Source organism: Podarcis muralis, chromosome 6 (genome assembly GCF_964188315.1).
Source record: "Podarcis muralis chromosome 6, rPodMur119.hap1.1, whole genome shotgun sequence".
NCBI lineage: Eukaryota > Metazoa > Chordata > Lepidosauria > Squamata > Lacertidae > Podarcis > Podarcis muralis.
In genome coordinates, this window is record NC_135660.1 from 97,204,301 (window position 1) to 97,216,949 (window position 12,649).

The following is a 12,649-nucleotide window of genomic DNA, read 5'->3' on the forward strand; positions in this document are numbered from 1 at the left end:
TCACTGGTTTATCTTGAAAAACTGAATCACCTCCCATACTTCAGCTTGCCTGCATATTTAAAAGCTAGTGTAATATAGTGGTTCATGTAACATGAGCTATGATCTAGACTTTCCCAGTTCCAAGTGCATCTCAGCCATAAACTCACTGTATGATCTTAGACATGACACTGTCACTCAGCCCTCCATTTGCAATGTGATGACAATAATACCAGCCTATCTTCCAAGATTCCAAGGATTAGTGAATGAATGCATGTGAGCAAGATAATATATGAACTTCCAGAGTTAAGCACTTTAGAATCCCATCCGATGTCAATAACCACACAACTTTTAGAAGACCTTTGAAGGCAGCCCTGTATAGGGAAGTTTTTAATGTTTGGTGTTTTATTATGTTTTTATATTTGTTGGAATCTGCCCAGAGTCGCTGGGGCAACCCAGTCAGATGGGTGGGATATATTAATCATAATCATAATATCATGGAACTGTAGAGTTGGAAGGGACCAAAAGGGTCATCAAGACCAACCCCATGCAATGCAGGAATCTTTAGCCCAACGTGGGACTTGAACCCACAACCCTGAGATTAAAAATCTCGTGCTCTACCAACTGAGCTCCTACTTACGTCAATAGGAGACATTCGCCTACATGCTTAAACTCACTAATTTTGAACAATGGAGTATAAAGCTAGATAATGCTCTAACTCCTAAGTGTTAGGAAAGACCTCTGGAAATGGGTTATTATTCCATTCTGAATCTTTGTTGGGACTTCTTAAATTTCCTGATAGATACAGGTTGCTTATCATTTATCCTCGCTGCAAAATATTATTGATGGCAACAGTTGCTCCATTAATATCTCTTTTTCTTGTTGACGTACTTTAATGAGCTGATAGTTATGGTGCCATATGCTTTGTAAAAAGAGGAAAATTCGCTGTCTTACTATTCCCCCCGCAAAAAAAATATTACAACACTGTTGAAAGTTTTGGGGACTTTCAGTGGGGCACCCTAGAAAGTGCATTGGAGATGGTTATTGCTCTGTGACATTAGATTTATTATAGACTCCAATAAGATGTAGCGGCTGTCTGTTTCATAATTCCAGTGACAGCTTATTTCTTCTCTATAGGGCCCATGGGATGACGTTGCAACAGGCTGTCTGACTTGAATCCTGCTCCTTACATTAAATCACAGACAGCTTTGAGCCTAAGCCAAAGAGGTTAACGGCAAAGTTCTTTTATAGCTAAAAGCTTTCCAGAAATAATGTTAGAAGTACCTGTGAAGATACAAGTTTAGTTGTAGTTAACAAAGCCCCAGAGATTAAAGCTTAATGGCCCACCCAAAATCATCGTAGTCTTTGTTATTCATTGTGAAAGTTGGAGAATGAGATGAGAGCTTGGGAAGTATGAAAGGAATGGGCAAGAGTGTATGGCTGTAGCGAACCTGAGTGGTGTAAGGAAGTATTCAGGTTTGAAAACTCATTGAGTGCTGAAGGTCTCACTGAATGTGACAGCAAATAGTGATATCGTGTCCTCATCACAAATAGATATGGGGAAAAGTTCGGGAGTTATGTTGCCAAATGAAGTTAGGGAAGCAGTAATAGACGTCTGGAATAAACCTAGAAAATTGACATCAGAAATACCCTTTTAATGCCCCCAGTAACGGGGGGGGGGGGGCAGTTGCTCATTCCAACAAGCTAGGTAGCTTTTTAGGTGGAAGGAATGGAGGCAAAAAGTCTTTGTGAGGATTTTTGACTTGTTTAAAACTTTATCATAACTCTCCCCCCCCCCGAATACCCATGATCTTTTGATGAAATTGGTTGCTTAAAGGTGCATCAGGGGTTCTAAAGGCATGTTCATTGATGAGAAGGAATGAGGGATTTGCAGATCCTAATCAAGAAATTTCACTTTCATAGAATTATTGAATCATAGAGTTGGAAGGGACCACGGAGGACATGTAGTCTAACCCCCTTTCATGTTCTACCAACTGAGCTATCCCAGAATCATGAATTTTGTAGCTTTAGTGATTTACCAAGTTTTGGAATTATCTTGTATGCATGTTTCACTTATGAGTTTAAAGATAATTTGGTACTGCTTAAGAATGCTCAGATCAACATATTTCTGGCCCATGTCATCCATCTATCTTACACTTTAGTCTGTGAATGTTGTAAAAAAAAAAAAGTTTTTAAATAATGGCTTTCTAAGTGTTTTCCTCTCAAAATCCATGTTTTTTAAAAAATGAGCAAAAACAAAAGCTGCCAGAATATTCAGGAAGTGCAAATGCCAGTGAAATAACTAAGTTCCCATCTAGTTTGGGGGGGAGGTATGGATCAGATCAGTTCATATCAGAATCCTCAAATACCAGAATCCTCAACCACAGTGCTCACTTGCCCACAGAAATGCACTTTGCCTTTTCTCTGCCACCACTTCCTACAAGTATATCCATTTATAACTAGTTTTACATGCCTGGGGTTATGCTGCTAATAAGGTGGTTAGGCAGGAATATTTTGATCTTGTTGGGACCCAGTGGATTTTTACTTTGAGTAAAAGTGCATTGTTTAAAGTGAGTTGTTTAAAGTGCATAGCAGGCCATCCTGAGCCCTTGGTTCAAGTTAGAATACAATATGAATAAATCTCTACATCCATCCCTGGCCTAATTCAAAATTCTTTCTTTTCTCTAGGGAGGACTTTTACTCCTTTTGTCTTTTGTTTTTAAACAAGCTTTCATTTCTCCTTTATGTCTTTATCAAACAGCCTGTTTGATTGTTGGTGACAAAGATTTATACTTTCCTGCCAGTTACAGATCCCTGTTTTCAAGTAACCAAGCATAGGGGAGGAAGGGGGAATCTAAAGCAATCTCTAATTGTTAGCTAGGTGTAATCAATTATTCTTAGTTTGTGTAGTCAGGTGTACATAATAAGCTGCAAACATATGGGAAAGCTTCAGAAGGCTGATATTGCATGCAAACAGAAACATGTTCAACATAAATAATGCTTAATTTAATGGAGAAGTTAATTTCATGGATTTTAGTTTGCAAAGTTTTTGAAGTGGAAATACTTTTTGTCTTTACAGACAGGCTTATTTATAATTAACTATTTCCAGCCACTGGACCAGCCGTGGTTTGAGTTTCAGTCTCTGTTTGCTGCTCAGGACATTCTATATGGGAGATACTTTTCCCATTATGTACTTTCGCTTCCTTGTCCTTGGCGGAAGGGTGATGCTGGTGATGTTCTGCCTCGACCGTCGGAGGCAGTGTGGCTCTGAATACCAGTTACTGGAAATCACAAGTGGGTAGGATCTTGCATGCTAGCTCCTCACAGACATCTGGTTGGCCACTGTGAGAGCAGAATACTGGAATAGATCGGAAATAGAACGGTTTCTTCCACAAGACCCTGCGCACCCTCTTGCAACAAGTGGAAGCATGAAGAAACTAATATGTATTGCAACACTTTGCGCCAACTTTGCCTTTGATTTGAGGCAGGGATGCTTTAGATCAGGAATGTCCAACAGGTTTTCGATCTACTGGTAGATCCCCGTGAGGTTTTGGTAGATGGCGGTTGATCTCCAGTTCCCTTTCCTTTCCCTTTCCTAAAACTGACTCCTGCCACGCCCCCTCGCCCCGCCTTCCATTGTTGTATGATCTCTGGAAGGGAAGATGGAGCTTTCTCTGTGCTGCTGTTTTGATCCATAGCGATACTCTTCTGAGTGACTTTACCCCTTTGTCCCTATCCTTTAACCCTCCCAAAAACAGAACTCCCACCCCCAAAAAGGTTTTTTTAACCCCTAGGTTTTAGGGAGGAGAAAGGGGGGCTTTCCTCCTCCCTAAAAGAAACTCAACAACTTTGAGTCGAACCCCCTAAAAATGGGGGTAGATCACTGCCAGTTTTTAATTCTGAAAGTAAGTCGCAGTCTCTTAAGAGTTGGCCACCCCTGTTTTAGATTATATGCCATTATTATTATTATTATATTTATTTTGCATGTTGAGCACCATATAGATAACTTTTAAAAACTTTGCTAATCCCAGCAGAACACAGAACTGAACAGAAGCATTTGGCATGCTGTAGGTAATGTGCACAGAATTTTGGTTAGAAATCTTCCATATGGCTGAAAGTGGCAGAAAAAGTGCCAGAGCATTAAGAAGAGGCTGCTGGGTCTCAGGCTAAAGGCTCACCTGGTCCAGCATCCTGTTCTCACAGTGGCCCACCAGATGCCATGGGGAAGTCACAAGCAGAGTCTGAGCACAACAGCCCTCTCCCCTCCTGCGCTTTCCAGCAACTGGTAAACGTTACACTTATGATGTCGCATGTTTTTATTTCCATACTGTAAGGCTCCTTCATTGTAGCTCCTCAATCTCTAGCCATTGTTTTAACATAGTAAGCATCACAAAGAGGCAATAGGAACGAGAATGGAAATGAGAGGTCATTTTCTGACCTCAGCTGGCAACTGCTAACATCTCTCACCCTACTGAACCACAGCACTAACAACGAGTCTTTAAAAATGGCGCGCTATACTGCGGATTAAGCACTTCTATTCCGAAGATTAAAAAAGAGTAACTACAATATTCCCCACCTTCAGATAATTTTATTCTTGTCAGGAATGTTATTAGAAACTCCAGTATACTGTGCATGAGATTAGGTACTCTTTTCTTCTCGCATGGGGACCACAATACATTAAGTCATCAAATTTCCATTTCCATTCATTTTAGGTGTTTGCCTGTACTCCATGAGAACTTGATATTAGGCACCATGGTTTGAACATAATGGCTGGTATTCAATTTATTTCACTAGGACTCAAAGCAGAAGAATAGCTGGACGCAGGAAAACAGCAGATATGTCTTAAGCTTAGTAAACTATACATTTAGTTTAATATTAAACCGTAGATTTGTTAACAAATATTTATTAGCATTTATTTAAAACCATATCTACCACACACACACACACACACACACACACACACACACCCCTTTGTTGTTAGCAGTAAGATTAATCTTAATCCCTTTTGTTTGCATAGTTTGATTATTCCATTTTATTTAAATGCACTTTCAAAGATAATTCTTCACAAAGACACAGTCACAAGAACTAGGGAGAGAGGTTCAGTGCTGTGCATTTTTAAAATTCAGGTTATAAAATTCCTCAGATAATATCTGTTTTCTTTGTTCTTCTTTTGTACTGTATCTTTTATTCTAAAGGTTTCTTAGATTGGGTTCCTAAGAAAATGCAAAGAGTGGGATGTGTTGAGCTGCTGAATACAGTCCAGAGACGAATACAACCCCGTCTTCATGTTTTTGGACACATCCATGAAGGTCAGAAAGCCTCTTTTTGTGTATAGATTGAATTCCAGGTCAGACTTTCATTAGATTCCGGACGCCACCAAATACAAATTGAAGAGGTCCAACTTCTGTTACTATTGTTGAAGGCCTAGGTTGTAACATACTGTGTTAATACTGATGTCACCTGAATTATGTCCACTTTAGTTCCCTAAAATTTCTAAAAGAAAAGCCATAGTACATGGATCCGGAGGAGCAACTGCCTGCTAGTTACTAAACAATGTCAGTAGTTTCCTTTTCCAGAATTGATCTGACATATTTATCTATCTTTTTCTAAAACAATAGTGCCTTTATTTCTGTTACGAACATCACATTATAAATAATCAGTTACACTGATTCTGAAGTCAATTTATTTGACAGCACAACCCTTTTGAAACTCAAGGAAATTTAAAAACCGATATGAAATATAGCATGGCGCTAGAATATAGAATCATAGAATTGTAGAGTTGGAGGTCCAAGCCCCTGCAATACAGGAATCTCAACTAGATCATACAAATAAACATTTCACAACTCCCCCCAGGCACATGCATGTCAGCTCTGGAGCCGACTGCGCATCCAGCGCTGGCTCTGCCCTGCTTATAAAACCCCAGAGCAGACTGGAGTGAAGCCTTCTCACTCATGGTTCGCTCACCTGGCCCTGGCCCCAGCAACACTGCAGATTGGCCAGTTTTAATAGGGGTTAGGTGGGAACCCCAACGGCCCGTGGCGCCGGGAAGGCAGGCCAGGTGCGGCAGACTAGCTTGTCTCCAGGGAGATCATGGGTGCTGCGCACTGGTCTGCAAATGGCGCCCACCGCCAGATGGGCGAGCAGTTATTTCCACACATGGATACTTGAGATAGACTCTCTTGCAATGTGCATAATTAGTCTTTTGTGCCAGCAAAACCAGTGAAATCAATGCTGTCACAACTTGTAGCACAAATACTACCCAGAACTAAATAGTCCACTACAGTGCACTGGTGAGTATGTAGTGTTTGCTTTGGCAACAGCATGATAAAGGATACAGAACATTATTTATTGCAGATGACAGGAACTTAAAGAAAACAAGTAGGAAACAGCAAGCTAGATGTTATCCTGGGACGCTCAGGTTCCTCAGGGAAGAACTCCCAAGTAAGTTCTATAGACAGCCTTAGAACAACAAGCTCCTCTTTATAGTGTCTGCATGCTGTGAGCAGTAGAAATCTTTCCCCAACCAGCCAAAGCTACATCTGCAGTTGTCATTTATAGAACCTTGGGGAGGAATAATAACATACTGTTCTCTCCCCTCTAAAACTTTTTTCCTATCAAAAATGTCCCACCTGAAACTATATTTTCTGCTGCTCCCTTCAAATGGTGACAGAATCACCATTATTCGAGTGCTGTTGCCAACTGCTCATTCTGCAGCCAGGGCTCAGTTTCAGTTTATCGAGGGCTGATGAAATCCTAAATTCTCTCTCCCTCTCTCTCTCCCTCTTCCTCCCTCTCCCCCCCCCCCCCCCCCGTCAGAGTTTCTTCAAACATTTCCCCCCATTCTTATCTCCAGCAGCTGTTCAGTCTCACCCCTTTAAAAACTGTTTAGGAAAAGCTACTGAACTTTCTAGGCAGTGCAGCTACTTAGGAGCTGAAGGATGGAGCCTGCAATGTTTTCATGGCATTTACAGCCTTTTGTTTTTTAAAGGTCTCAAAAAGTGCAGGAGTATTGCCAACTTTATCATGCTCTTGTATGTATTTATAAGCCAAGACCCATATATGAACAATATCTATCAACTGAACTGAACTGAACAGGTTTGCTCTTAAGAGCCCATTCATCTTAAAGATACAGTAATGCATATCATCGTGAAGTAAGTGCATAAAGTAGAAAAGAGGCAGCATGGAAATTGGGGTGAGCTGTGTCCAGTGGGGAGTTGAGAAGAATATGGAGAAGGCTGAAGGAAAAGGAATGGAGGTGACAATAGGAGCAAAAGGGGGCTGCAAACAAAGAGGGAGTAGGAGGCATGGAAATGCGCTTGAAGATAAAAGCAGGGACATAAAAAAGGGGGGTGTCTTCATAAGGGCTGGTGAAAAGCAAGCTTAGTAGTTGCCTGGGGTGGGAAGAGGAAGCTCTGGAATGGATGGCAGTCCAGCAACACCTGCAAGAGTGACATGCAAACATACAGAATAGAGACAGGAGTTGCTTTGTTCCTTTTTTCCTCCTCTTGCACCGTGCTGAGTTCAGCTAAGATTTGGCTTACTGTGTTATCTGAACATGGGCTTTTGGCTAAAATCTCTTCTCACTAACCACAAACTGTAGCCAACATTTGAAGGATTGATGTAGAATCCTGACAAGACAGAAGTACTGTTTTTGGGGGACAGGGGGCGGGCTGGTGTGGAGGACCCCCTGGCCCTGAATGGGGTAACTGTGCCCCTGAAGGACCAGGTGCGCAGCCTGGGTGTCATTTTGGACTCACAGCTGTCCATGGAGGCGCAGGTCAATTCTGTTTCCAGCGCAGCTGGTACGCAGGCTGAGACCCTACCTGCCCGCGGACTGTCTCGCCAGAGTGGTGCATGCTCTAGTTATCTCCCGCTTGGACTACTGCAATGCGCTCTACGTGGGGCTACCTTTGAAGGTGACCCGGAAACTACAACTAATCCAGAATGCGGCACCTAGACTGGTGACTGGGGATGGCCGCCGAGACCACATAACACCTGTCTTGAAAGACCTACATTGGCTCCCAGTACGTTTCCGAGCACAATTCAAAGTGCTGGTGTTGACCTACAAAGCCCTAAACGGCCTCGGCCCAGTATACCTGAAGGAGCATCTCCACCCCCATCGTTCTGCCCGGACGCTGAGGTCCAGCGCCGAGGGCCTTCTGGCGGTTCCCTCATTGCGAGAAGCAAAGCTACAGGGAACCAGGCAGAGGGCCTTCTTGGTAGTGGCACCCACCCTGTGGAACGCCCTCCCATCAGATGTCAAAGTGATAAACAACTACCTGACATTTAGAAGACATCTTAAGGCAGCCCTGTTCAGGGAAGTTTTTAATGTGTGATATTTTAGTGTATTTTTGGTTTCTGTGGAAGCCGCCCAGAGTGGGCGGGGTACAAATAATAAATTATTATTATTATTATTATTATTATTATTATTATTATTATTATTGATGTGTGAAAGCTAATGTTTTGAGTCCTTAATGCCATTTAGTTCACACTGAGGGCAGGTAATGAGGAAGAAACAGGAATATCGACTCCTCCTTCAAGCACAGTAGTAGCCTAACACCTCCATTGTTTCCTCATGCAAGAGGAATAGGAACTATTTCCTCTTCCAAAACCAGGGGTTTGGCAACTAACACATGTTACTATTGTTCATTTCTGAGTTTAATCCAAAAATGTCCGTTTATAATACAAAATGGATTTGGTTGTTTGAGCACGTAAGTGACCTTCAGGTCCTAATGTTCACCACCTGGAGGTCCAGACCCTGCTGTGACCTTCAAGCCGAGGCCAAGGACCTCCACATCATCCCTGCATGCCAAGTGGCAGTTTAGTGAGAATGGCCTCATTCACACCCTGAAGACCACAGCAGGGTCTGAGTTCCCAGGCCTTGGCAAGATGGCTTCCAGAAGAAAGCTATTGGGGCTGGGTTTCAACACAGAGCTACTTAAACTGTAGGAAGCAGAATTTGAGCATACCTCCACACGACTTCCCTGGACACTGTCCCCCTGGGTGACAGTGGCCAGTATTTTATATTGCTTCTTCTTGAAATGTTTTTGAACATTATGGAAGTTAGAATGCTGTTTGCTTATATTCCGGTGAAGACAGATGGAGTGACATCATTCAGTAGAAAAGGGTGCTTTAGCCTTTTCAGCACGTAGTGATGCTACAAAGCCCTTGTCATGGGGTTTGATGGAATGAGGTCACCATGTAAAACACCACTGCACTTTCTGCCACCACCCAGGCTTGACTCTTTTCGAATGCCAGGACATGGCAGAACCCTAGATGTGGTCGCTGAAGCTCTTTTCCTGATGAAATGCAGAGTCAAAATACTTGAAGAATATCAGGCTAGAATTGCTGTTACTGCCTTTGCCAAACAACCACTGTTTTGAATTCCCGGATTCTCTAATGCCCTCCAGTGAAAGTTAATTTGAAGCTAAAAAAGAGAGATTATATATGGTCTGGCTGGTGGTTTAGCTCCTGTGATTTGTACTGCATTTTATTGTGATGGTCTTTTTGTATTTGAATCATATGCCAAGCTGGATTTTTCAGACTTAACTGTGATGGGGGGGGATCACAGTTATTCTGTATATTATTTATTCTGTTTTTACTTGATTTTGTTACAATGCTTGGCAAACTTGTTTGATGAGATGTCTTAACAAGTACAACTGAGTAATAATAACAACTATCTTTTTAAATTCTAGGTTACGGAGTTATGGCTGATGGAACTACCACCTACGTGAATGCTTCTGCATGTACCGTGAATTACCAGCCACTCAATCCACCTATAGTTATCGATTTGCCTACTCCAAGGAACACATGATTATCACACGCAGAAGTATGAAGCCTGCAACCTGCGTAAAACATTGGCTAGCAGCACAGAGCTGCTGATGTAAAAACTAAGCATACGCTAAATTATGAACGTGTTTTTCTTTTCTCTTTATGAAATAACTGGAGAGGCAAGAATGGACAGACATCAGAGGTATCTGGTATCACAGCCTTCTAGAAATACTTCAACAGATCTAACATTTCATCATTTTAAAAAGACTTTTTAATACAGAAAAGGGGTGTGCATTCCATGTTATATCAAGAGAAATCAATGCATTATGTATATTCCATGTGCTATATTGAACTTACTAAAATGACATGACTCTTCAGCCAAGTGGTTCTTTATGAAGGTTTACAGTTTTCATGTGTGTTAAATGCTAGCATTTGCTCATTTAAACCTGGTTTCACAGGATAATCACAGTGAGGGGAAAATATAATTGTGCTAGATTCTTGGGACTATTATTACAGATATAAAATGACTCCCCATGTATTTAAGAGGTCAAAAGAAGCACATTATTATGGCACATAGTTTTCAAATCTATAATCTTCCAGTCTTGTAAAACCGAGTATAGGAGAATTTTAAAAATCTTCTTCCATCTGATATTAAATATGGAAAGTGATATTATGGTGGAGATTACCGAAATGCAGTATACAGCACAAAAAAATTGAAAGAGAAGTAGTTTAAATTAAATGTAAACTCAGGAATTAAAAAGCCCCCTCCCCCCCAAACCCCTAATGAATTCTGCAGCTGTTAAATCTCATACAGGGCAAACCTAATTATATTTCCTTAGAAGTAAGTTCTACTGTCTGCAACCGTCTGTACAACAATGTGCAAATGCGACTTGAAATACTTGCTGCATTTTCAGCCGCTACTGTGTCCATAGCCATAGCTTTTGCCCTTGCAGCCCAGTTCTCAAAGGTCAATTCCACACTCACCCAAGCTGGCAAATGTGCGTGCATGCAGCGGATCCAAACATGTTTAAGAACTGCGGAACAATCCACATGAGCACATCACAGGGAACATAAATGTGGATTTTAACTACTATATTACTATATAGACACATAACTTCAGGAATGTGGAGTTCAGGGTCAAATCTGAGAGAGGTACAGAATGATAACTAGATTTGTTGCTTGTTCAGTACTCAATTTGACGATTGGTTGCAATCCATGGAACATGGAGCGCAAAAAGACCTTATATGTTCTGAAAATATATATTACTGTGGATCAAATTTACTCACAAGATCGGATGTGCAGATATAACTTTGCACAGAAAGGCTACTGCAAACCAGGCTACATGGCAGGTAGATGGCAGATATCTCTGGCCACCGTTGCGAGAAAAAGCAAAGCCGCTACGACAAGTGGCCAGTTTGCACCAGCCTTTCACCACATTGTCATTCCTCCAAATGAAGGAATTCTACATTGTCAACCAGACTTTTAATGTGGCTATTTTTATAATAAACCTTTACTTAAGTTTTCTGGTGACAACCCCAGAAAATAAAATAAGCAAGCTTCCTGAAACAGATAAATGAGTCTAAAATGTTTACAATAACTCATAGCACTTCAGAAACACTTAAAAAAGGAGGTGGAGCATATTATTAAAATAAGAGGCCTTTCCTTTTTTTGCCTCAAGAACATTTCTATGTAAGTCAGGATATATTCTCTGAGGAATATTTTTCCCCCTGATAATATTTCTTTGGAATATTGTGCATTTTTATGTATGAATGACATTAAGAAGCTTTTGAGGTCATGAAAATTTTTCAGGTGTGTTGACTCATTTTGGCATAACTGGATTGTTGTTGTAATTTTCTGTCAAGCATGTTAGACAAATAAAAATCTTTTAAAGCTACTAATTGCGTGGTGTACACATAGACAGGAACAGGGCGTTTCACATTCAAAATGCTGCAGTTGTGGACTCATTTTTTGTGTGTGTGTCTGCTTCGTCATACATTAGAAAACATTTACCAGCAGATCTGACGAGGCTTGGTGTGCCATTTAAGGCAAAGTGCCCCAGTCGGCCATTCTTCTTTGCTCCTGCTCTCACTAGGCACAGCCTCCTAGTTAAATTGTTGACAACGCTACGTCATCAGTCAGTGGGCTGTCATGGATGCTTGTAGGCCTTCCTGGGCCATCTTATCCCACGAGGTCTCATGCCGTCTGAAGAACATAAGGTCCTTCCACAGAACAGGGTGTTGTTTCAGCTTGGACAGTAGTAAACTTTGAGCAGGCAGTCTCTGGGGCCACCTCACCCACATTGTCTTCCTCCGAGGAAGGGCTGCCTTGGAGCAAGGCATGGGGCTGCTTTTTGGTTGTTGGCTGGCCTAGGGTTCAAGGCACATGCTGCTGCTACTGCGTAGAAGCCAGGCTTGGGTTGGGAGAGGGTCTGGGCGGCAGTAGTAGCAGCTGGCGACTTGTGAGCAAGAAAAACGGTCATGGGTGGCTGGAGTAATGCCAGATGTGTCAGGGAGCACTGATTCACCCTTCATGCACATACAATCTGCCACCTGTGGCAAAGGTCTCATCTTGCCCAATGGGGCAGCCAATGGCCTTAGGTTGGGTTAATACACTACCATGATGGTGTGGCTACCACTGGAAAAAAATTGCTTCTGTTCAGCTGGTATTAAAGGCTGCAATTATAACATATGCAAGGACCTAAGCAATTGGGGACCTAAGGAATTCCTGCATTGCAGGGGTTGGACTAGATGACCCCTGGGGTCCCTTTCAACTCCATGATTCTGTCAATTGCCTTCTCCATACCAACCTGTCCATTCGCTGAAATCTACAGGTCAGGCCCTGCTGCACGTGCTTTCGCCTGCCCATCTTATACATCTCGTAGCAGCCAGTTCCTGGAGGGCCT

At 41.9% G+C, this 12,649-nt stretch overlaps 1 protein-coding gene across 8 annotated transcripts in view; it reads left to right on the forward strand.

Moving 5' to 3' along the window:
• MPPED1 (metallophosphoesterase domain containing 1) overlaps positions 1–11,641 on the forward strand; it is an 84,166-nt gene extending 72,525 nt beyond the window's left edge. For 2 of the 8 annotated variants that reach the window (XM_028728727.2, XM_028728726.2), the window contains exons 7-9: positions 5,172–5,285; positions 6,331–6,417; positions 9,672–11,641. In XM_028728727.2, coding sequence (XP_028584560.2) covers positions 5,172–5,285; positions 6,331–6,417; positions 9,672–9,790 — 320 coding nt within the window. In that variant the 3' untranslated portion in view covers positions 9,791–11,641. Of the gene's footprint in view, positions 1–1,113; positions 1,218–5,171; positions 5,286–6,330; positions 6,418–9,671 lie in introns of those variants that run through there. The other 6 variants (XR_013393326.1, XM_028728728.2, XM_077930762.1 and 3 more) reach the window with 4 other exon arrangements.
• Positions 11,642–12,649: the final 1,008 nt, after the last annotated feature.